Here is a 26508-nt window from a genome sequence, read left to right on the forward strand (position 1 = left end):
TGAGTCATGGCCATAGCGTCACAAGCTAATTTCTGTCCTCATAAGAGGTGTCAACTATGCTCTTTCAATCTACTAACCTGCTCCACTTTAGGGTTCCCTGTAAACTAATGGAACACATCATATACCAGCACGTTGTTAACCACGTTGAATCTATAAATTTATTTTTAAATTCCAGCTTGGCTTTAGAAAAGGGTATTTAGACAAAAGTAACATAATTCGGTCACAGCATTTTAAACTGTCTTGATTTCTGGGTTCACGTAGATCCAGTTTTTTTTTATTTTGTGAGGGCTTTTGGCACTGTGTTTTATGCTTGCTTGTTGGCCAAACTAGCCCCCTTAAAATTTGATCTTACCATCATTAACTGGATATGCAGTTTCTTGACTAACCGCAACCATGCCAACAATTCGTGAGGAGAACCTATCATACCACCACCATGCAGCATTCCTCAGGTTACATATGCATCACATTTTAATCAAGTGTGAAGCAAGGCCTTTAGGTGATCGGTCTTGTATAATTACACGTCCCTCCGTTATTTAACACCACACGGTTCTTCAATCTATGACAGATAAATAAATATATTGCCAAGTAAATTGTTTACAAGGCTGATTACCCCATTTCACCGCATTAACGCAAACAATTGTTAGAGTAGTGGCCCAGGGTATGAAGCTTGCCACTAATCATCATTCAAACAAAGTTTGTAATGTAGAATCCTTTACTGAAGACACCGACTTAAAACAATAATTGAGAACAAAGAGAGTGAACATTTCGTCGCCTATCCGGGTGGCATCATTGCTACAACAGAGAACCGTCACAAACAACATCGACGGAGTCAAATCAGTGGTGTGCACTCCTTTCATCCAAGGTGTTTCATAGGCCATTTGAAGGGAACTGTGCCCATCAGTCATTAAGACTGTGCATATAAAGTTAAGTGCACAGACTGACACAACCTACATTGGCAAGACAGACAAAAGACGTGGGAAAAGACTAAAAGAGCGCACAAGGGACGTTCCCAAGGCTTCTAATGCTACTGAGACCGGGACCAAATTAGTCTGCTATTGTTGGCCCGGTGAACATGTATTAAATTTTGATGGTGTTTGGGCACCTTGGGGACCTTTGCACATGACTAGCGATGTGGCCTTAGAAAGTGCTTAGAGTCCTGGTTTATCGGACGTGATGCATCAGCCTGTAATACAAACAGTGGCCCCCTATCGGATGTGTATGATGCCCTCTTAGATAAGTCGGCTGAGGTGCTTGTCTTTGGCCCTTGTTGTACTGATGATGCCACCCAGATAGTCGGCAAAACGTTTACGCTCCGTTTTTAGTCGTTATGTTAAGCGGTGTTTGCAGTAAAGGATGCTACATTATAAGGTCGTCACCCGGCGTTTGGAATATATTTTCAAATAAAGTTGTTGTTTTACAAAGCTCATTACATTGTAGAAATCATTCTTGTTCCCTATTGTTTAGGGGATACCATTCTTGCAGTCACGTGGAGCACTGAAGGGCCAATTTCAAAAGCAAAGGCAATCTGATTTATGTTCTTACCAACATGGCACAGCGTACGCGCAAGGTAGCTCTATTTCAGGAGCCTGAGAACACTCAAGGCAACTAGTGTGCTAGAATTAGATATTGTCTGCAGCATTACATGTTTGCTTTTGCTAGGGCAACTAAGAAGGGTGGATAGAAAGACAATGACAACCTGTTTCCACAGAAGACACCCAGATTCATAACAATTTCCTGCAAGAGAGCTAAGGCTTTTCCAGATTACTAGAACACGGGTACCGGATTGTAGATAACAAAAACTCATACACAAGAGCTCAGTGTTACACACACCCTGCTTTCCATCAAAACTGTTAAAAGGAGTGACCCCCTAAACCTGCACAAAATTTCTGGAGTGTCTTCGCTGGGCACGGTCGCTGTTCATCTCATAAGGTGCTCTCTATGAACCTGACTCCCTGTTCTGGATGCACTGCCTGAGGGAACTCCAGCATGCTTTCCCAACATGAATGGTCGCAACTTCTACGAGCAGTGTTGTACTTACTGAAAGCAATATGAAATGCTATGCCTTAACAGGTTATGTTGATATCCTACTTAAGACCGTAGAGAGATGTTGCTTGCTGCCTTTATTCCAAATCGCACTATCAGACACAAGCCCACTTGCCACCAAGCCGATGAGTATTTCCTCACAGTCAGGGCAATCAGGGGAATCAATCACTGAGGCTCAGAAAAGTTGTTTTCTATGTGGATCTCATCCAGGACAGAGACATGAGTAGCCCCAAGAAAGCACCAGGTTTTTTTTGCATTTAGATGTTCAGCTTTTAATTACCTCCTTTTTTATGTAGTACCTGATTTAGCCTTGTACAGCTTTGGAGATTGAGGATGTGGAGATGATGCAAGAGGTGGAATTAGGCTTTAGGCACAATGAGGCAAAGTGTGACAACAAACCTTCTGAGGATGTTTATGTATTGTACACACAGAGAAGATAGGTATTACAATAGATGTTACACCTTTTTCTGGTTTTGATATTTATTTATTCATGAATATACCTCAAAGGCCCTTGCGGGCATTATATGAGGGGGTACAACATGTGTCACTTAACAAATACAGAAGTTACAAGGAACATACATATTTGAAAGACAGACGCTGCTTTTCATTTGTTCATCAGTTTGGCTCAAGAAATTGTAGCAACGGTACACAATGTCACGACGAAAGGAGTGCTCATCTACCCTTCCGCAAGACTCATTCAAAAGGACACAACATACTGAACTGATGAACCATGCATCATCCTGAGAGCTATAAGTAATCCTAAATACAGATGCTGAATTAGTTTAAATGCGATAGACGAGCTGTGCGAAGAGCTGCCTCCAGTTAGGATGTTGGGTACTTGAAGCCTGTGGCACTTTCTGTGTGGAAGGCTCGCCAGATCCTGTTCACTGCACAGGCTGGGATGACGATGTTCTTGTTTTTCCCAAGCTTGTGGCAAAAACACGTTGCGAACTGGCGATATGCAGTATATCCATATCGTATACGCAGATGTACATAAAATGTAGTTTAGGCGAATAGGCAACCATTCACAGTACAGGGTGTGTGTCGTGGCATTTCTACATGTGCTTGAAAGCAGGCGCGGATCTAGGGGGGGGGGGGGTCCAGGGGTCCGGACCCCCCTGAATTCCAGACTTGAACATAGGGTTCAATGGACCAATCCCAGCATGCACCTGGCACTTGTCCATAACCCCTTCAGGAAAAATCCTAGATCTGCCCCTGCTTGAAAGCGACTGCAATTTATCTGCACAAGCCCTGTATATTACTACACATGCTGTATTCTTTTAGAAACTAACATTTTTTACTCTTCAGTGAATCGAAAGTAAGAACACTCAATATCGCTAAAAGCCTACGCTAAAAACATAAGCACAGGGCAATACACAAAGAGGTGATTTAGGACATATCACCTTGACAATTACACAGTTGCCTAATACTGCTTTTCTCCAGTTCACAGTTCTGTATTATGTCGTCTTTTATGTGGTGCGCCCTGCATTGGAGTTTGTAGCGACCTTAATGCAGGACCAAATCAATTTCGAGCGCCCAAATTTTAACATCGTTCGACAGGGCCAAATGTGACTTACTTGTGAATATGGTCGCTCATACGTTCGCGCTGCCCACGGAATTCAATATCCACCTTCAGGAGAGTCGTATTGAGGCATAGAAGTTACAAATCTTCGTGGGTTGTAATGCACTCACATTGCTGTCATTCGGCTGCGCTTTCGAGCTCCTTGCAGCACAAGCATTCGATCTCCTTCGGCATTATGACACACCATCCGCACCGGCACCTTAAACAGGAAGTACGCATTAAATATAAGGACACAAAATTTCAGAGAACACGTTTACATGTTTGATCACAGTGTGCGTTAAAAAGCTCATCGCTTATTGTCTGTCGAAGACAGGCGACTGATCCTGTTTGCTTCATTTGTGACCGATGTTCGTAGTGCGTTGACTTCGGCTCGCATTTGCGGCATCGGCAACGTTTCGAAAGCGAGGCTTCCGAACTGTTCAGCACACAGAATTTCCTTCTCGATCGCAGAAAGGTCAGAAAAAAGTTCTGGGCTCGAAGTCTCCGCATTCCTTGCTTCGACGTCCATATTGAAGATCGCTTCCGGATGCCGCCGCTCTCACAAACTAACAGCAGAACTTCCGGTCCGGGTGGCCAATGAAACATGAACCTCATGTTTTCGTCACGCACACGGAAATTGGCGGATATCCACTACAAAGAGGCTAGATTTCGGCGCCGATTGCGTGAGTTGAGGAGGAAAAGCCAAGCGGGTTTTCAGCTCCCCATTTGGCAAACTTTGCCGCAGCGCACAGCCAAAATATTTCGCGTGTAGCTTGGAGGCGTATTATACCTTCGTAATAGATGCAAACGAAAGATTTGTTGAACTTCTGGTCAGAGTCCCTTTAATGGTGGATTATTAAACGGTGATCTCTAAGCGGGGTAGTAAGCGGTTTATTTTAGGAGATATATTTTTAACTGTGTATTTCTTAACCGGTTTATTCTTGAATGTTTTATTCTTAAGCAGTTTATTCTTAATCGTGGATTTCGGGAAATCCCAGCGAGCTTGATAGGCCCCGTGCACTTCGCCAGTGGGGCAGCCCGACGGTCTGCCTTCGGCGCCTCTCCACGGCGCAACTCTTCGCAACCGGGTAGTGAGCCGGCTGCAATGGCTGTAGTTTTGTACGCCGCGGCTTCCAGAATTCGAGGTAAAAAAAGAGGCGGGAACACTTTCTCCTCTCCGCGCATCTTCTGTGCGCTGTTCTTTGCGACAATCAAGCAGCAGGGGCTAAAGCGTAATTGTTATGATTTTTTTTCGACGATTTCTGTCACGATACTGTGCATAGTTTTTGTTGGGTCTGTGGTAATCGGTGGAGGACTTCATATTTCTGTAAAAAAAACTGGGGTTTCCTTTGCAATTTTCAAAGTTCAATTGAAAAAATAAATTTCCTTGTATTAAAAATTGTCCAAAGCCCTCCTAAATGACGGCAAAAGTTTTCAGAAGGCAACTGCCGAAAATCCCACAAACCTCAAAACCACAAAAGAATTTTTTTATCACATTAGGCGAAACACCCTGTATATAACTAACAAACCACTCCCCTCTGTAAGGCTACCGCCCTGAGGGTAAACAAATAAATAATTATAAATGAACGAATAAATAAATAAATACGTGATAGAGCGAGAATGACAATGCGCTAGCGCAATATTTATTGCTGTGTCATCTGCCTCCAGTTTGCACACGGCGCAGCGCACTGTTTGAGACGTTGTAACAAAAGATCCCGACTTCATGCGTCCCGCAGTCGGACACACAGACTCTTACACTTGACCTAATTCTCTCCAGCATTCTAGTCACCTGCCCCAAATTCTATTCTGTAGTCACTTTCCTTCCATCATCCGTTCGCTGTTTCTTCCCACATGTTAATTGCTCAATGTTTTATTTTCTGTGTATCTTTCCATTTTTTTCTGGTTTTGTGTCCTTCTCTTTTGTTTTTGTCCACCACACTTCTCGCTAGACCAAATGTTACACTTTCCGTGCTGTACATATTGTTGCACGGCGACGTGCAGAAGCTCCATGGAAGCCTGCGTCACTTCAAATATAATTCAAAGAAAAGGATAGGTTTCATTCCTAGTTATTTTTTACCACAGGGGCAAATTTAAGCACTTAAGGCTAATTCTTTAATCTGATTCCGGCAGTATGGGGGTTTGGTTTAAAAGCTATTTCAAACTTTCGAGATAGCAGCCATCTCCTAGCTGAAGAATTATGGGAAGGATCTGGCGAGCTCGCCCTCCAGGCTCCGAAAGGAAGCGAGCTGCCTCGGATGTGACTCCGAACGAATATCCAAACACAGAGCGGGCGGATCTGAGCCAATTTTGATATACGCTTTCGAGCCAGCTCCGTGACGTCATATCCGCTCCGAGCGAATAAACATAAGCGCCCTGTAGGGCGAGCTCGCCAGTTCTTTCCCACAATTCTTCAGCTATAATATGGCGGCTATTCTGAAAGTTTGAAATGGCTTTCTTTGAGACCTTCTTACCGCCCAGATCAGATTGTGGAATTAGTCGCAGTGCTTAAAGCAGGTGGGTCAAGCTGCCGCTAAATCAGCGTCAAACAGCGAAGGCTGCCATCTTGTGGAACGCAGTTGCCAGACCCGGAAACCTAAAGTTCGCACTTTACGGCGGCACAAAACGTCGCTGTTGTATTGAGCTTAAACAAAAGATTTCATTGGAAGACGATTAAGTAAATGGGTAAAAATTAGTAACGACTAACCTTTGTTGTCTTTGACACTCTTCGCGACTGTTAGCAGACATCCCTGGCGCTCTCATGGCCTCATTGTAAAGCATGCACAATCTAGAAGGGCAGTTTCGGTTTCCTGATTGCGGATTTTGGCGTGCTACATGCTGAGGGAAAACCTCCCAGGATGTTTTTTTATGTATTTGTCAGCGAGGGGAGGATCCGCACTAGAATTTTGCTGTGAGCAGAATTTAACTGATAAGTGCAGACGTCCAAAGATCACAAAATATGCGCCACACCTCGATGGAGCCTCCAAGGACCAGAGAGGCAGGCATAGCAAAAAACCGCACACAGCTATCAGAATGTTATCGATCAATGATACTTGATGAATTTGCCTCTTTCCTCTATCATGGTTACGCAAGCAACTCATTTCTAAGGTGCAGAACTCTCGAAACACATTGACGAGTAGCCTGCCCCTTCCCCCTTCTGGAGGAAAACAAATAGCCTGCACTGAGTATATTGGCATGACGGTTGAGTACAGTGGGAACAGCTTACTTCCTTTTATGGAAGGCAATTTCAGCATTGCTTATCCCACTTTATTGGAGAAAATCTTCATTGCGATGACCGTACATATACAGCCGGAGTGCATGTTGCTTCGCAACCATTTGTCCAATGCATTTCAGACCTTTGGGTAGAGACAATGCATTGGAAGTGCACAAGATTGATATTTTACTGAAGGCACGGTGCACGTGATTTCAAAGTTCCTCCGAATGACTTACCATTAAGACACAGGTAACGATCATTGTACATGACTGAGTTCAGGCCGCTTATGTTTATACATGTCCATACATAAACCAATTTTATTAGAAAGCAATAAGCAGTTACATCCAGTAAAGTGATTACCCTACGTGTGCACACATTTTGTGTATGTAACGACTGCGTTCCACATTTTGCTTCTATCAAGTATTAACAGTTTGTGTGGAAAAAGTGACAAGCATGTGCTTAGGGTGAATATGAATGTTACAGGTATTAGAAATGTGTAGCACTAACCCTTTACTCATCTTGTACTGCTGCACAGGTTTCTTAATCAGATGCATGTCCCGGCTTATGTGAGAGCAAGTTCAGGGCAACTATGCTCATCGTGTCCTCAAAACAAATTTTGTTACGAAATCAATAATCAGTGATCTACGGGACAGTAGCAATTCCGTAGGCACATATCTTTGGTTAACGCAATGACTGTTTTACATCTTACGTCTACTCGGCTAGCACGAGTGGAAAACTTATATGCCACGTGTGAATATGAAGTCAATAGCAAAAACGGTACAAAGGTTCATTCAGTGTTTTACGAATGAGTTGAACAGATTGCGTCCTTAAGCTGCTTTCTAAGAGAGTGGCAGTGGATGAAGTGAACGAGTCGGTTACAAAACCTTCCTTCAGAAATTCAAAAAGAGGCCAATGAAAGTGGTTACACACAAACCAGAATTTTAAAAAAGAGTTACTTGGAGGTTGAAATTCTTTCATAAAGCACTTGCAAGGGATTCCAATATGCGACTTGCGTTTTCAAATACAGGCTGGGTATGGGTCGTACAGGGTGGGTCGTATTTTGTTACACAGTGCTTGGTAACCACAATTTTTTCGTAGGTTTCTCTGGCATAAATTATTCACTCTGAGGCAGAGGAAGTCTGTGCGTGGAGGTATCACGCCTTGCACGAAAATGAGACTGACCTTTTAGAGCACCCTCCACAATCTGGTATACCAAATATATCTTTGATAGAAATAAATTCTACCACTACCATACACTATGTCTTACTACAACCCAGTTCCAAAAATATTTGCAATTACGAATAGAGTTTGAAACAGTTTCCACTGGCAAACAACTTCACAACGTGGTTTTCAGGGTGGTTTCTAGATGAAATGGTTTCCTGAAACTCTTGCGAAAGCAAACATTTTTCACTTGGAAAAGCGAAAACAAAGCTGTACTTCAGGCGCTGTCGTTCATTGGCAATCACAAAACATAATATGTGCACTAACGAAGAATCGTTTTATCCAATATACGAAGGACGACGGATACAAATGTAGTCCGTAGTCACTTCGTCCCACAATGTCGTCGTAGAATTACGCTGCGTACCGTCTTCTACATCATCCAATGCGCGCATCACGATATTTCAAGGGACCGAAAAGTGAATATAAACCTATCGAAACTTTATGTTCAGCGAAAAGCTTGAACCTTCGAAAGTTCAAATATCAAAGAACTCCGCTGAAATCGCTGTAGTTTTTCTGTAATCGAATTTTCCATAATTGCACGTCCAGGGACCTAGTAGGAAACCGAGCAGTCTCTCAACAATTGCATGACCCCGCGCCATCTGTGGAGGACGCATGTAATACGCGCACTTCCGGGTGCTAATCCGGCGAAAACGAAAATGGCAGTGGGCATTTGTGACCACTTTCTACGTTGAGAATGTCGAGCCTCTTGAACATGAGTGCGCTGGAATTCCACATTCGAGAGCTGTCGCTCACACAGAACTGTTGTTCGTGCGTTAGCGTGCTGGAAAGTGTGTTCTTCGCAGCAGAAGATTCCTGGTCCAGAGATTAATCGGAGTCGCATTCGTCCTCAGCAGTAGCTCACCGTGCCGTGAACACGGACTGCTTTGTGAAATTTCCATGTATCAGGGAGAAGCACTTGTCTAAGCCGAAACAAGCGCTGTTTTTTCGTCGTGCAGGTGTTCATGTGTGGAATGCAAACGGACGGATACTACGGATGGATACTACGGTTTTTGCTGCCGAGAGGTAGAGAATGCGCGTGAAAAGCAGACGGACGATTGCATCAGAACTAACGAATATTTCGAAATACTGTGCCTTGACACCGAAACTCTGCAAGTGTCTTTGACATACATCCGAGAAACCGAAGAGCATGGCAACATACACGGCAGCGCCGTGTGGTCTTTACGCGCTACTTGAACGGCAAACTGGACGGAAAACCCTTATTTCTGCAGGAAATTGAAAGCTTCCTCTGGTGCTTATACACATGCACACGCAAAAGAACTCTTGCGCAATCATGCTGTGCAACTGATACAGATAATGTTCGTCACCGCTCCACAGTCTGCTTGGTGAAGTTTGTCTTCCGAGAAACAGCTCACCTATGACAGCATGACATTACATAAACTATATATGGTACTGCTTGTGACACGGTTGTCTGAAATCAGCACCCCGTGGTTTATCCCATCTCAAATCTCGAGATGTTACAACACCATTTACTTCGAGTAAGAAACACGTGCAGCATATGGTCCACCTTTAAATACAATATTGGAACAACATATTCGAGGGCAATTAAGGAAATATGTGCTGCAGAACCACTGACAAGCGATTTCAAACAACCGTGTCGCGAGCAGTACACATGAACTCATAACTGATGTGAGGATGATTTTCATTTTCTTCTGCCTCCAGTGCAGTCTGTGATAGCATACATTGTCAAAAATATGAACCGAATGCGTTGAGTCCTTCTTTACGACTTATTTCTGAAAGCTTGTAGTCCCAATCTCATATCACTCCACACTTAGGAGTTTGGAATTCCAAATTCACAGATATTTAGGTTTTTTTTTAGAAGCAAAAGCTTTTTTCACTTCGTACGAATAAAGTGCGGGTGCTTAACTGTGTGGGCATATCTCATCTTCAGTCCGATATAATTCGACCTACAAAACACATGTGAGGGTGTACGTTATGTGCCAGAGATCTTCCCATTCGAGACGTGGAAAATAGATGCACTGCGACCTATCTGTGTTGCGGCTAATACGCGTGCATGGTGAGAAAGGCAAAGTAAAGGTAAAAAGCTTTGGATCAGATACATTTGGTGAGGTTAGCTAATTTTAGTTAGGTTAGGTCAGGTTGGGTTAGACAGAGTTGGGGTTCTGGCAACTCCAGGTACGCAATCGGTGGTGCCGGCCCCGGACTCTCCCGAGTTCCCTCCCGAGCAAACATGGCGACTGCTTGTTTTGAGCGTCTTCCCGTCCGTGGACACCGCGGGGCGGCTGGGGTCGTGGTAATGATAGTGGAATGTTACCGTAGTGAACAGATTTTTTAATTTTATTTTTTAAGAACACACCAGGCCAGACTGCGGGAGTCGCGGTTCAGATTGGGAATTGTCGGGGAAGTTTTCAAGGTTGTGAATGCTTTGTTGTTACTATCGTCTCTGATCGTCGTCGTCGTCGTCTTTGTGATGTATGCGTAGTCATTATTGTTTACACCGCATTTCACGGCCGCCTGGAACTTCTTCAAATGGCCTCATACATGTAATAGTACACGGAATCAATTACGACTTTACTTCACTTCCTTCCACCAGCAATGGGGTAGGGTATCGCCCCTGACGATTAAACTCTCCCATAACCATCAACATCAAATAAAGTGGTTGTGTTACTTGAAAGCGCAATGGAAAGAACTCGCTTTTGAACCGGTATAGCGTTGATGATGGGATACGTGAAATGCTTATTCCACTGTTTTAATCATTTTAAACACATTTTCGAGCGGTCTTTTGTTGTCAATAGATCTTTCATCATGCCTTCAATATGTTGTACGTTGAGGTACGTTGTTGTACGAAGAAAAAGTCCTCGGGGAGCAAACACAAATAAAGAAGTCGCAGTTCCATATGCCCTATTAAGTGCCGAAAAGAATGATCGAAATGAAAATATCGTATTAGTGCTCCAAGTAGATCACGTAAGAGAGAATGTATGTGAAGCCAGGCGGGTCAGTGAATCATGACCTGAAGTTCTGTTAATACTATGATAAATTATTCGACGATGGCTTTGTGCGCATTGATCACAATGTGAAAGAAAAAGCTGTAGTTTGCAGCTGCAGTTGGAGTATTTAAATGTGCATAAAGTGCTATTCTAATATTTCATATTTCTCGTCAGTTCTTCCGATTTTTATTTTTCTTCTTCTCTTTTCATTTTGCAATTCCGCCGCTAACTGGTGATACATGTGGAAAATGATTAAACCAGGAGACAAAGATACAGAGACGATCACAAATACATCCTCGGGAATGTGTTTGCGACCATCTCTGTATTCCTTATTCTCTCGGTGTTTAATCAGTTTATCAGTTTCATCTATGATGCGAACCTGACCTAACCTAAGCTATCGTTACCTGTGCTGCATTCCCAAGACGAGCGACTTTATGAGGCAAGAGTTGAGAATGTTGGTGTTCTCGCACTCGCTCCAGTATTCCCAAACTACTGAGCCACCCACACCCAGCGCGAGCATGAAATCACAAATTTCGCTCATATCTCTCCTACCAATATGGCAGACGACAAAACGAAACCGGTACGAAACCGTATACGCGCATACAGGCACGTGGAAATGTAATACAGCTAGTAATTGTGGTAATTGTGATTGTTTTGACGGCACTATATCAAGCACAAAAAATAAGTCTATATTGCATGCACCGGGCTATTTCAAACAAACAATTGTCTGTAAATAAATCCATTCCGGAATCCGCAAGGGGACCCAATGTCGCAGCAAATAATCACAGAACTGGCCGATGTTTGGTGAGTGTAAAACCGGTGATTTAAGTTAGGAAATTACCATGGGATAAACCTATAAAAGATATAAGTAGTTCTGTGGCTGTAGTGAAGACGGGTGTCGTGCTGGGGTTGCAAGGGCCAGCGCGGACAGCGCAAAAGACTATTCTAAGCAGTCATTGCAGCTTGTGCGCTTGGTAAATCCACTGCCCAAATAAAATTCTTCTAACGTGCTTCCTAGTTTCTTCCAAATTCCTAACCAGCTCCGCCGCTGTAGCCAACTCGTATGTCGGACGACTGTATTGTGAAGTTGTGGACCTTCAAACCACTCCAACCAAGTTATTGACGTGGTATAATTTTCCATGTCTTTTAACTCTTGCAGATGCATCCAGTTGGAAACGATATGCTTCAAGTGTATCTACTTTTCGTCTTTTCTCTTTCTTTTTCTGCCGTAGAACTTCTTGTGTGCTAGTGAGAGGGCATATGGAGGGAAGCTAGTTCCAAGGAGAGAGTTGTACAGGCTGCAGCCTCAGTTTTTGGCTAGCTCATTGCAGTGTATAACATACTGTGCGAGACGCAGTGCACAAGTTTCAAGATAGAAAACCATTGCCAATGCTGAGTGACAGCGTGCCATTTCACGCGGAAGAACGAACACCTTGATGATAATATGCTACAGTCCATAGTGCATCAGTCACACATGGCAAGCAACAGTTATATGATCCTTCAGAATTGCTAAGAAAATCTGATCTACGAGACCTTCGTAACAATAATCTTGTTTAGCTGCTTTCACGATTTCTTTGTTTGGTTTATCAAATCTTTCATTATATGTGCCAGTGATTTTAATCATATCCAATTTGTGCGTTTCTTAGTCTGAGACGGCAAAACATAACTCTGTTTATCCTTCAGATTTCTGTCTTCTTACAGGAGATATGAGCTCGACAAACCTGGGTCAGTGTGTGCACAACCTTGGTCATCGATAGTAATGTTGTGATGACAAAGAAAGGTACAGTTTGTAAATTTGAGCTGCAGGTCATCAATAAAGCAGTAAGGCAGACATTTTGACGTGTTAGTAGATTCCGACGAAAAGGACTAGTGTGGTAGGCTGAAACCCATTTCTCATTGGTTAAGATTTCTCAGATATCCCACTGACTAAAGGAATCCCGGCAGTGTCTGTCCAAAAATAAGCACTGGGAATCCGCAACAAAGATGGAGCACATCAAAAAATTAAGAGCTTTCGTGGAGGGCCTGTACTTCGTCTGGTATACAGGTACACATGTAGAGAACGACTATGTAGCGGAAAAGTAAAAGACGAAAACGATAGGGAATTAGAAGAGAAGGAAATGTAGTGATTCCCTACTGTGTACCTATTTGTGTACCTGATGAAGTGCAGATCCTGTACAAAGGAGTGCAAACTATATTAACCATACTTTTTGGAAACCAAATTGCTCCACAGTAATCAGATCATGCCTACTGATAAACCTCAAAACGTGAATAATAATAACCCCTTTGCAGCATTTTTGAAAAGCTGAGAGGCATTGAACATTGATATTGTAATTATTTAAGTCCTTTTTATGTCAATCGTATAAAAGACAACGACTTTTGCAGTTTGCATCATTTTACGAAATATACCCATATATAATGGCGAATTACTGATTATTGATCACAACCATATCGAATTGGTGGGACCAATGCTTTCCGAGGTATTAAGATTCACTAGGGAGGTACCCGGGTTCGAATCCCGGTGCCGGCTGTGCTGTCTGGGGTTTTTCCTGGGTTTTCCTCAGACGCTTTCAGACATATGTCGGCACAGTTCCCCTAGAAGTCGGCCCAGGACGCACCTTTCCCCAGGGCGTCAGTCGTGACGTTGCCCACATACGTGAGGCCGACAACGGCAAGCCCTTTCACCATCACCACCACCACCACCAAGATTCACTAGTAAGATGGGTATCTTGGCAAAACTGCTAGGGGGAAGGAAAATGTAGTCTAGATTAAACGTAGGGTCATCCGCAAAGATTCGTCCCAAGGATGGAAACTATGTATACAAAATTACATGCCAATGGTACAGAACATAGCACATTGTTTGCACACGGAGCAAGATCTAAGGTTTTATTAGGTACTCTGCACTCTAAGTGAAATTTGAAAAAGCGTGTAATGCGATCTAGCTAACTTATTTCGGAATAAAACATACATTTAAGTTTGACAGGGTCTGCTGAGCTTGCACAGCTTAACTCGGCCGAACAGGAAACTGTTCTGAAAGCTTCTGTTCAATCAATATGAAATCATAACGCTTGCAATCATAGGCTTGCAATAACTTGTTCAGTTGTTGCACTAATGCATCGGTAACCCGACTTTGAGCACAACTTCGTCAAAGCATTTTTCATCAAGGCCTCCTCACTAACTTATGGTGACATGCTTTGAATGCTTTGTCTGAGAAGTTCTCTGACACGTTTTCTATTTGGTTTCCCACACCCCCAGCATAACCCAATGATCAAGGTGATATGCCGAAACCTTAGCTTCACATCAGGAGGGAACTCTTTCTTGACCACAAACACTACAGCAGAAACACACATGAAACATTGCAAATCTAACAGGCTGGATTTAACACGCTACAGCTCCTACTCTTCCTTTTGTGTAGTAACGGATAGCACCAGCTTTCATCTAATCCACAATCGAGATCTTTGGCCAGATGGTTATTTGTCCCGTGTATTTTGTGACAAAATTCCTTCACTGGAGGCTACTGTAAGTGCTACTACTTTATCTGTACATTCGGCATGACTAACATGTTTTCTGTATATTATCAGAACGCTAGAGGTCTCCGCACAAGGCAAAGAGTATTCTCAGCTAGCCTGTGACTTCCAGTTACGATAATATATGGATTACCGAAGCTTGGTTGCATTCACATTTTCTTAGTTCCAATTATTTTGGTAACGAATATCAGGTCTTCCGACGTGACAGAGATTATGGCTCATTGGGTCTACAAATTTGTGGGGGTGTCCTTATCGCTGTTCATGCATTTGTCTGTCCCTTGTCTGTCCCTTCGTGTTCCCTAATCTCGGGGTTTTTACATTATGCATCATCTTCACCAGCTCGCTTGCTTCCTAGCCATTTTTTCATTGTCATGCATTTGTTCCTTCCTTTCGACGGTACAACCTCGAAAGTAATCACTAGAATCCAGATTCCTAAGCAATTGCCTTTTTTTGTTTGTGCGGTTGTAATAGTGCCTTATCAATACAGGAGCATGAACTGGGTACTGAGGAACCTCCTGTATCGATTTGATAGTGACTATAAATGCCTATTCCAGCATTAGAGCCTATTTTGGCAAATATGCCTAAAACTCCGATTACACATCGAAAAATGCCTTTAACAGCTCTAAGGCGGTGGCGAAACTTCATTGGCCAGGTGAAATTAACATTGGTCACGTCGCACATCCTTTTGAAGCCATCGATCGCTTGAAGGGCGCGAGTATCTCAAAGGTGCTGAAATGTAAAGCTGATAATTGAGAATCCGTTACTCTGTACAGTTGCGCGTTCTTTCTCTACCTTCTAGCATTGTGTGGTTTTGCACGTCGTAATTGTAAAATATAGGCATGTTTTGTAACAGTGTTGTCGGGTGTGTGATGAGGGGTGTGACGAACGAAGAGAGGCACAGCACAGGCCCGGTACGATCCCTACAGTCTTGCAACATGAGGAAGCTGAACTCCTTGCGGGCTGTCAGGGCCAGAGTGGAGTTTCTAGTCCACTATAGCCATAGGTACACAAGCGAAAGTGACACCATGTCTAGTGTAAGCAGACTTTATCGCCCATATTTGCCTGCTAGTGCGAGTCTTGTGGTAATGCTGAAAACAAAATGTAGAAGGTGAAGCTTCAAAGATTCTAGGACTAAGAAATTTGCGCGTTAGACTAAAACCTCCGATGCTCCAAGCCCATCTCGCGTAGCGCCAGTACGCTGCCCGTGACAAGCCCTTCTGAGAAGTGTCAATGACTAGAAGTCTTGTGACCACAGTAGGATGGATAAGCTTTGCGTTTCGTGCAGCAAAAATGTTAGAGAAATAATCACAACTCTCGCGACAGAAGGAAGTCACTGTGCTTTGGTGTGTTTATCCTTTCTCTGGGTTCCAGCCTCAGAACATCAATTTCTACAACTCTCATTTATCATATTGTTCTTGCAGATGTAACTTACTTATTCACTTTGTTTTTGCACTTTCAGAGCTACAGATGAAAAAAAATAAATAAATTTATGGTGTCTATAATGCCATTTTTGGTGCCTAAATGTTTTTGCGCCTTTTATAGGTGCCAAAAAAACAAGGTTTTTTTCGTGCTTAAAAATCCGGGCTCTAGTAATCACAAGTCTGTTTGCGTCGAAATACCAAGGCTCAACTGGCGAACTAAGGCTCAAGGTCTCTTATCTCCTTGAGTTTCTCGATTACCATAGCCTTGTCCTGTCAAATATATTTAAGAACTGCTCCTCCAACACACTGGATTTGGTAATTAGCAACTTTCATATGAAAGACATAATAACCACTTCAATGATGAAAGAAGGAAGTCACTGAAAAGCTAGCCAGCTGTAGTGGGTGGTTTGTCCCTTCAGATGACGCACCTTCGGAAGTCGCTAACACGTATGTTAGCTTAGCTCAATTGATAAGAGCCCTGGACCGGTAATCCAGAAGATGTGGGTTTGAGTCCTACAGCTAGCTAACCTTTTCAGTGACTTCCTTCTTTCATCATTAATTTCTTAGACACTTGAGGCTTTGTATGTATTTGTCCTTTCTATCTGTTCCAGCCTCAGAACATCAATTCCCATCATAACTACTTCAACCGCATTAGTTGAGCCTGACAAATATCATCCACCCTTGATCGCTATTTTTCCCCTTACCGCTAATCGACGATATCCAGAGGTCAGAAACGGCTATGAGTACAGTAGGGGCGACTACTTACAGCTGTGCAGATTTTATGCAAACGCTGACTGGTCTCCAGTAACAAATGCTGATGACATTAACATTGCCACAGCTAATCTTACCAGCTTAGTTCTTGATGGCATCGACAGATTTATTCCAAAATGTAAAGTCAAATTGAGGAGATACCCTTACTGGTTTTCTCGGAAACTAAGATGCCTCATGCGCAGAAAGCTTCATTTTCACCACAGATATGTCACTATGGGCAGCTCCTGCTGGTACAATAAATTTTCAGTTGTTCGTCGTCAAATCAAAAGCTTATATAGACGGGATGATTTCGCTTTACAGAAATTCTAAAATGTTCCGGAGATATGTTAAAATCAAAATGTCGCCTGATACCTGTTGTATGTGTCTGTTAGAAGGCAACGCCTCTGTGACCCACTCCATTGAAGTTGTCAATGCGTTTGCTAAGCAGTTTGCTGAAGTGGTTTGAACAAAGCAAAACTCCCCTTGCAATTGTGCAAAGTGTACATCCAGCATTCCGACAACTTCTTTTACACTGTCACACATTTACATAACTGAGTCTTTATTTTGCTCTAAAAGACCTGAAAGGTTACAGAAGTTGTGGCTTCAGCAAGATACCCAACTTCATTGTGAAAGGTCGTGCTTCAGTGTTTGCTCCCATACTAGCAACTATATTTGATAGGTCTCTTAGACAATGTGTGTTCCCATCGTTATGGAAAAAATCTATCATTCCTGTACATGAATCTGGGTCGCACCAATTCTTCGGCACACTATCGGCTGATATCGCTATTTTCGTTTCTCGAAGTTCTTCGAAAAGATAACATTCATCCGCCTTTCGTCGTGTTTTAAATCTTTGCTGTCAGCTATCCAGCATGGCTTTACTTCTGGTAGAGCAGTAGAAACAAACTTGGTCACTTTCCTTAATTATATGGGACAAAGAGTAGCATCGGGCTTACGAGTTGATACTATTTCTTTTGATTTTTTGGAGGGCTTCAATTCGGTTTGTTAACCCATTGTTATTATGTACATTATCACACTTTGCTCATGGTTTGCCTCTTATCTCTCTGACAGATTGAATGTTGTTCGTGACAACGGTTATTCATGTTCTTATAATGTATCCGCAGGTGTACCACAGGGGTCTTACCTAGGTCCCCTATCTTTTAACATCTTTGTGAATGGCCTGCCAACTTGTGTGAAAAATTAAAATGTTCTTCAATAAGCAGATGAAGCTGTTTAGAGAAATTAGATGCTAATTAGAGATTGTATATTGCTCCAGGATGATATTACTTCTCTTATTGATGGGTGCTATAAAAACTTACTCATGCTTAAAGGGCCTCTGACCAGAACCTGGTCAATGTCTTTGTTTGTATGGATAACGAACCTACATGATGCCTCCAAGTTACAACTGAAACGTTTCGTCCCTGCGGAGCGGCCAACTATTACAAACAAGGAGCCCAAAAACGGTTTCGGTTTCTGCCCTCAACTCGTGCGATCAGCGCAAAACTCTAGCTATTATGCAGTGGCTTTCCCATGTGTATGACGTCAAACGCCCGCGACGTTTATTGGTGGAAGGTCCACATCGGAAGTTCGGGTGGTTTCCGCAACTTCCGTATTGCTGGGTGCTTTTTCAATATGGACGCGGAAGCACAGCGGAGTCGACAAGTCAGCTTTTCAGCTACCTTTCAGCAGCTGAGAGGCACCTGCTACGTGCAGCAGAGTTTGGAGGCCTTGCTTTTGAAATGTTGAGCCGCGAATCGACTTCAGCATGAAGAGGAAGTTCCAACGACAGACTGTTAGATGAGCTTTCAGCATCCATCACGATAAGCACATGAACAGTTTGTGTAAATTTCATGGTTGACGGCGCCGTGTAAAGGGGCCGGAGTGGTTCATGCATAATAATGCCGAAAGACGTCGAGTCCTTATGTTGCAAGGAGCTACTCTTAAAGTAGCATATTTAGAACTTCGATGGCAGCACGGACCTAGCGCTCATATTCACAAGTAAGAAACGTACGTGTCTGATGCACAATCATGCTGGTTGGTTTCAATACAAAATAGTTCAAATAGTTTCAATAGAACTTTTCGTTATTGTTCGTCACTTATTGAGAAAGAGTGCAGCTGAATTAATACTCTGCGTCCTACTAGCTTTAGCTTTGTTCAAAGCTTGCGTGTCTCATACAGGAAATAGATGCACTATATACCAACAGTTCGTGAGATGGGTGTTGCACAAACTTGAAAAAAAACAAAAACAAACAAGATAATCGTTATACCAGTCTGCGCGGTGAACAGGATATGCAAAGCCGTTCCCATAGTAACTACTACATGCTTTAAATACCCAAGATACTAGGTGGAAGTACCCCCTACAGGGGGTGCCCTTGCAATTTCAGCTGTAGACACATGTCGGTAATGATGTAACTATAATAATGACCCCCCTCCCCCCGAACTTTTTTCAACACTCCTCCATGCTTGGGATTCTGGATAAACCACTGTGCTGACCCTTGACACAAAGCACCATCTCATCAGCCTGCTCCGCCTGGTAAGAATTACATTGGGCTCTCAATTCCACCACAGACACAAATCCAATCCTGTTCTGACGCATCCTTTTGTCCACCCATTCAGTCAATATGCCGTAAGTGTTGTTCGAACTGATAGCACCCAAATAGTATTGTTTAAGCACCTCAATGATCGTTATGTGGAAGTAAATCAGACTGTTATGCAGGTTACCCTGTGTGTGACCTCCGGTTCCTGCTCTCAGTCCTCCAGAAGTGCCCACTACACAAGTTGACTATCGAAAACCTCAATCTTCCATGCATGACGTAAAACTCCAGTTCGCTTGCTTCCTAGCCATTTTTTCATTCTCAATCTTCCTTTTGTGTGCAAAGTGCACACCCAGTTCGAGTAGAATGTATACCTTGAGGAACCAAGCTTTGTATCTTGGGCTGCTCAAATACTCAAATTGGCATGTTGTAGTCAAAGATGATGTAACATGAAATGTGGTTCATATAGTTTATTGTGGCACTCAGATAATATATTCATAATATGTCTGCAGAGATTGCTCCAAAATAGCATATGTGATGCAACGTCATACATTATTGGGCTTCTGGGAAAAATCATGATTCACCTGATACAGACGGCAGCCTTTGTAACGGTGGCTGACACATTTTTAGCAACCACTGTTTTAAAATATGCATTAAAAATGCTACAACTATGAAAGTATCACGAAGTTCTTCATTTCATTTGTTTACTTTAAAGACCCTTATGAAGGGATTTACATAAAGGGGGAGCTTTTTTATCCAAAAAAGACAAATAGCAAAATGATGTACACAAAATTCGTTCACTCACCACAAAGAATTTCATTCGATCTGAAAACGATCATAGCACTTGGAAATAAATGACGATACATTTTGTTCTGATGCTAGTGGGCAGGAAGGTCATTCCAGTTTGACACAATCAGCTGGTGCGGAGAGTAAAGGAATTTTTTTTGTTTGTGTAGGTGGAGCAAGTACTTTGTGCGGGTCATCAAGTCTTGGAAGTAACTTGTGAGGGGATTGACAGTAAGTGGGGTGGGGAGGAGTGTGACCGTAATATAACTTATGAAAGAATGCCAGGCCTGATACCTTTCATCTGGTAATCAAAGGAGTAAGAAAGAGTTTGGCTATAATGGCTGAGACGCTGGAAAAAGGATGATAATCACGAGCAACAAACCGTGCGGTTCTGTACAAATTCTACTTTGTCGATTAAGAGATGTTGGGATGGGTTCCAGATTGCAGAGGCATATTCCAGTTCTTTTGAACATGGCAGTTGATGTTCTGAGACTGGAACACATAGATAAGACAAATACATACAAAGCATCAAGTGCCTAAGAAATGAATGATGAAAGAAGGCAGTCACTGAAAAGGTTAGCCAGTAGTAGGACTTGAACCCACATCTTCTGTATTACCGATCCAGGGTCCTTACCAATTGAGCTAAGCTAACACGCCTCTCCAGTGACTTCGAAAGGTGCAGATGTACCCTAGGAATAGGTTTATAGCCAGGAGAACATTAGTCACTGTTATTATACAGGCATAGCTCTCTGTCCAGTATGATCACCGCAGAGCACATTTACAGGAACTCACAGGCACAAAACTTGCATAATAAATATGTAATAGCATCAAACAGCTATTATATATAATAACTGGGACATGGAACTCCAATAGCAGATGGTCTGGCAGTACAACACAGGTAATCTTGCCATCGCTATATTTTTCCCAAGATGCTGAAAATAAATCCATAGAATTACTGCAGTGAACTGCTCAATTTTTCACCTCAGATATATTTTTAGCACTCTGTCTTTCATGTTTCAAAATATACATGCATCGAAGGTGCAGAAGCTTGTGTGTGTAAGTAGAGTCACACATCTCATGTGCAACAGGCAGGTCTAAGTTGTATTGAGATATGTCAATTCCTTACGCGTGCTCACCACCTGTAGATTCCTTTAAAGGGAACAAAAACTTTTTGTTAGTAACAACTTCACGCTATATACCACATTTATAAAAGAAATTGGTCTCGTACCTGACGGACAACTGTCATGACCATTGCCAGATGTCTTCCTCTCCTGTTCCTTCCACTTCCATGAAGTCATCACCCTAACATTGTTAAAAAAAAAGCCATATAAATGTGATAACTGAGATATTACCACTACGAGCATACAGCAAATCACAACCACATAAATAAAATACACAATTGCACCGAGCTGTGCACATTTTCACACACACACACAAATACATAACAGAGTGGCCTGGTCTCTAATAACACTTCAACAACTTTGTGTAACTCTGTTTTGAAACTGGACACAGGAAGGCCATTTCCAATCAGCTGAAAAAATTTGTTCGGAAGAGGAACGGTTTCTGCTGATTTCTGTAGTTGGTCCGGAGCAGTGGAACCTTATAAGGTGGTACAGTGATTATTTCATACCGTAATGGCAAGTGTTTGGGATGGCGCTAAAAGATCCTGAATTTGCAAGGCAATTTTGTGTAAATGTCTGATTTCCAAGTTGTTCTATATTAGCCACTGAAGACACGCCGACACCAAGCAAGCCCGAACAGCAAGTCTTTAATGTTCCAAGCAACCAAAACAGTTCTACAAGCTGGCACGTGCCTCGTGCCTCAAACCTTCTCGTCGTCTTTATCGTTATATGACAATACATAACACTCTTTCATCCTTAAACAAAACGAAGTCTGTTATATGTTTGTTCACTTAGTTCTTTGTTGTATAATCGTCCGGGCGGTATCTGTCGGGAGCCGTGCGAACACGTGTGCTTCTCCGCAGCATTGGTGTTGACGACTGACAGCCGGAGAAGCTGGGCGCCTCTTCCTCAGCGAAGCTGGAGTCAGGCGTTTTCTTATCCCTGTCCATCATGTCTCCGCTGCCAGTTGCTGATCCCGGCTGCTGGATGGGGCTTGGTGAGCTGCCGTGCTGAAACTGCCCTGGCTCCCGTGACGTCGATTCCGCTGTGTCGACATTTTCCCACGTTTGGGGTTCGTTACTCGGAGGGGTAGACGCAGCACCTGCGACGTCCTGATTTGGAGTACGAAACGTGCTTGGTGCCATGGCCCGTCGCTTCCGCAAGTGATCAGCATGTGTGAATCTCACGTGACATCCTACCCTGACGAGGTATGTTGCGGTGCTAACTACTTGTTCGATGATCCCTTCCTGCCATGATTCTGCTTCGCTTCTCGTTGTCTTCACGAACACCTTGTCGTTGACGCTGAACAGGTCTGCCGGTCCTCTTTCGCAGTTACGACGGTCAGTATTCCTTTTCTGACGGTCTGCCATGTCACTTGCGAAGTTCGGCTTCACGAGAGACAACCTAATGCGGGGCAACCGCTTCAGGAAAAGCTCCGCTGGAGCCTTTGCCGTTACCAAATTTGGCGTGTTTCGGTAGGACATCAGAAAGTCGTTGATGCGCTCTTGTACTGTACGCTTCGCTCCCATTATCCTGTCTTCCAGAACTTCCTTGAAGAGCGCAGTCTTGGTGGTCCTTACCAGTCTCTCTGCAGCTCCGTTGGAAGCAGCGTGGTATGGAGGTGTTCGAGTATGTCTGATTCCTCGCTGTCGCAGGAACTCTTGAAATTCCTCAGAGGCGAACTGTGGCCCGTTGTCTGTTACCAATTCTTCAGGGTAACCATAGGATGCAAAAAGGGCGTCCAACCTCTTCAGCACCACCGCGTCGATCAGCACCAGCAAATTTACTCCGTCCTTGAGAGCATAGTCCACATGTACACGTTGCCAAACTCTTGTCGGGTATGACCAGGGCTGCAAAGGACCAACAGTCTTTGCCGGAAGAACACTTTGACAGATTTTGCAGCTCCGTACTGTGCTCTCTAGATCTTTGTCTAGACCAGGCCACCAAACATATGACCTCGCTAACATCTTCATCCGCGTCATGCCTGGATGAGCTTCGTGTAATAGCGACAGCACGGCAGGCTGCAAGCTCCTCGGGATAATGACCCTGTAGCCCCATGTCAAACAGTCCTGTTCCACTGATAGCTGATCTTTGCGCACAAAGAATGCCTGCATTTCTTGGGGGTACCTGCTTGGCCAACCGGTTAGTGCATACTGGACGACCCCACTGAGAAGCGGGTCTCGCTTAGTTTCCATTGCAACTTGCGCTGCAGTCAGGGGCGTTGCATCGAACACAGCTAAACAGTCTGGTTCGTCCCTTCTCTCTTGTACGGATAACGGCAGGCGCGATAACGCATCTGCTACTTCCATGTTCCGACCATTCCTATACTTGAGGTGATATTGATACGCGGCCAGTGTCATTGCCCATCTCTGAATTCTGGCGGCAGCTAAGGATGGCACAGGTCTATCGTGTCCCAGTAAACCGAGAAGGGGTTGATGGTCGGTGTAGATGCTGAAACGTCGTCCATACAGGTATCGGTGGAAACGTCGCAAGCCGAAGATGAGTGCCAGCGCCTCCTTCTCGCCCTGTGCATAATTGCGTTCGCTGCTTGAGAGTGTGCGGGACGCGAACGCGATTGGTCGTTCACTTCCGTCTGGCATTTCATGGAAGATGACGGCCCCTAGACCATAAGCAGATGAGTCACAGCTTAGTCCAATTGGCTTATTCACATCATAAAACGTGAGCACTTCGCTGCTGAGAATCATCTCTTTGGTCTTTGCGAAAGCGTTCTTGCACCCTTTTGTCCAGTGCCACTGTTTGTCTTTCTTCAGCAATTCGTAAAGAGGCGCTGCCACCGTTGCCAAATTCTTCAAAAACTTGGCGTAGAAGTTGAGGAGTCCTAGGTAGGCTCTCAATTCTGTAATGTTGGTTGGCTCTGGTGCGTCCCTGATAGCCTTCACTTTTTCTGCTATCGGATAGATTCCTTCAGCTGAAACCCTGTGGCCAAGATAAACGACTGAGTCACGGAAGAACTGACATTTTTCTGCTTTTAGAGTGATGTTGTAGTCATTTAATCGTTGCAGAACTTGCGTGACCGTTTTGTAGCAGTCCTCTATGTTCCTGCCTGTGACGATAATGTCGTCTATATAACATCCTACATTTGGGATACCTTCCAGGACATGGTCCATCATTGCCTGGAAAATAGCTGGCGCACTCGCAATTCCAAAAGGAAGTCTTTGGTACTCAAAACAGTCCTAGATGAGTGTTGACCGTGAGTAAAGGTTTGGCATCGTTGCAGAGCGGTACCTGCAAATAGGCTGAAGACAAGTCTAACACGCTAAAGACCCTGCCTCCCGCAAGCATGGAATAGAGATCCTCTGGAAGAGGCAGCGGATAGCAGTCAGTCTTGAGAACTTGATTTACCGTGACCTTATAGTCTCCGCAGGTTCTGAGTCCGCCTCCACGCTTGGGAACCACTACGATAGGAGTTGCCCAGTCACTCTTCATCACTCGTCTCACGATGCCGTTGTTCTCCAATCTGCGCAGTTCTTCTACAACAGCGTCCTTGATCGCAAAGGGAATGGGGCCTTGCCTTGTAGTACATGGCGAACTGTCGGCTTTTATGGCAACTTTGGCCTCGAAGTTTCTTATTACCCTAGGCGTGCTGCTGAAAACTTCAGGAAACTTGTCTTGTAGTAACTTCACTCTGCTGTCATCCGTGACAGCGCAAACAGTTCTCCAGTCGAGGTGTAACTTTTCAAGCCAGTCACGGCCTAGTAGCGTTGGCAAAGCCTTGTCGTCGTCTTTTACCACGAAGAGCGAAAGTGCTGCGCTGTGACCCATATGTTCCACGTTGACAACTGCCTCCCCTTTTAGTTTTAGCGGTTCACCGGTGTAGGTCCATAGTGAGGCGTGCGTTGGCTCGCACTTGGTTCCTGCGAAATGCTCATTGTAGATTCTTTCGGGCATTAAGGTAACTGCTGCGCCTGTGTCCACGAGCATTGAAATTGGCGTTCCTTCAATGTTCAAAGAAACCTCGTAGCCATGCGGCTTCCCTGTTGCGTACATTACAACATGATAGATATGAGATTCCTTAGAATCCGCATCTGACGTTTCAACGTAGTGTACCGAGCTCTTTTTCTTTTCCGGACACATGGCCTGCAAGTGCCCAGTCTTCGCACATGTTCGGCATTTCGTGTTCCGATACCAGCACCTCGCGGGGTCGTGCCCCTTACCGCAACGATAACAGAAGCTCCTTTTCTGTGACGCATTGTCTTTTTTTACTTCAGTTACATGCCTTTTCTCTTTGGCGTTTCCGCGCACCGCGTTTATTTCAGCTGATCTGGGCTCTGCGGTGTGCAATTCCTTCGTCTGTCGTGCAGCGAGTTCTTTTTCAAGCGCGATTTTGCATGCGCCCTCAAATGTTAGGCTTTCCGTTGCAAAGAGCAGCCTCTGTGTCTCCTGATCGCGTAGCCCTGCAACAAGGCGGTCCCTCAGGGCATCATTCAGGAATGCTTTGAATTCGCAGTAACGTGCCAGATGCTTTAACTCAGTGACAAAATCTTTGACACTCTCTCCTTCTTGTTGGATCCGCCTATTGAATTTACAACGCTCTGCGATCACTGAGTATTCCGGACTGAAGTGGGCTTGAAGCAACTTCCGTATTTCATCGAATGTTTTGTCGGTGGGGCTCTCTGGAACAAGAATTTTCTTGAGCTCCTCATAAGCGTGACCGCCCACTACATTCAGGAACAGCTTCAACTTCTTTGTTCCTGGAACCTCATTTATGTCAACAAAATTTTCGAACCGCTCGAAATACGATTTGATATCGTCCCCCTTCGGGTTGAACTCCGACATGCTTCCTAAACGTTGCGAAGCATGGGGCGTGGACATGTTGAAGAAGCGTCTCACTTATCTGTTGCGCAGTTGTAGTCCGTTCAGTCCTTTTCCTGAGGCGGCTCGCAATGTTACTTCTTGGCGTGCTGTTGGGTCGGCCTCTATCTACACGATGATTGAAGAGCCCATCCTGTGTCGCCAGTTGTTCTATATTAGCCACTGAAGACACGCCGATACCAAGCAAGCCCGAACAGCAAGTCTTTAATGTTCCAAGCAACCAAAACAGTTCTACAAGCTGGCACGTGCCTCGTGCCTCAAACCTTCTCGTCGTCTTTATCGTTATATGACAATACATAACACAAGTGAACACTTTGTCTACTGTATTTTGCATGTCTTGAAGGAGCTGAGGGGCTGGATGGATGGATTGTAGTGGCACCCCTGGTGGGCCTCTCTGCAACGAGGGTCCAGCACGTTGCACCTGTAGACATGGTTGTCGTACACCAGGCTTTCTTTCTTTTTTTTGTGCACTGTAATTTTATCGTAGTTGCCCTCGGTGGTGTTTCCCCAGATTAGACAACAATAGTACAGCTTGGGGTA

At 44.0% G+C, this 26508-nt stretch overlaps 2 protein-coding genes across 2 annotated transcripts; both read right to left on the reverse strand.

Moving 5' to 3' along the window:
• Nucleotides 1-21926: 21926 nt before the first annotated feature.
• Nucleotides 21927-24263, reverse strand: LOC135384717 (uncharacterized protein K02A2.6-like). The gene has a single exon (XM_064613905.1). It carries the CDS (start codon nucleotides 24261-24263, stop codon nucleotides 21927-21929), a length of 2337 nt encoding a protein of 778 aa, XP_064469975.1.
• Nucleotides 24264-24318: 55 nt separating this feature from the next.
• Nucleotides 24319-26145, reverse strand: LOC135384719 (uncharacterized protein K02A2.6-like). Its single transcript, XM_064613906.1, has one exon. It carries the CDS (start codon nucleotides 25966-25968, stop codon nucleotides 24319-24321), a length of 1650 nt encoding a protein of 549 aa, XP_064469976.1. The 5' UTR covers nucleotides 25969-26145.
• Nucleotides 26146-26508: the final 363 nt, after the last annotated feature.

The sequence above is a fragment of the Ornithodoros turicata genome, chromosome 2, assembly GCF_037126465.1.
Source record: "Ornithodoros turicata isolate Travis chromosome 2, ASM3712646v1, whole genome shotgun sequence".
NCBI classification, from domain to species: Eukaryota; Metazoa; Arthropoda; class Arachnida; order Ixodida; family Argasidae; genus Ornithodoros; species Ornithodoros turicata.

Excerpts from the sequence above, each read along its gene's own strand:
- LOC135384717 (XM_064613905.1), bottom strand. The coding sequence starts at position 24,263 with ATGGACCATGTCCTGGAAGGTATCCCAAATGTAGGATGTTATATAGAC.
- LOC135384719 (XM_064613906.1), bottom strand. The coding sequence starts at position 25,968 with ATGTCCACGCCCCATGCTTCGCAACGTTTAGGAAGCATGTCGGAGTTC.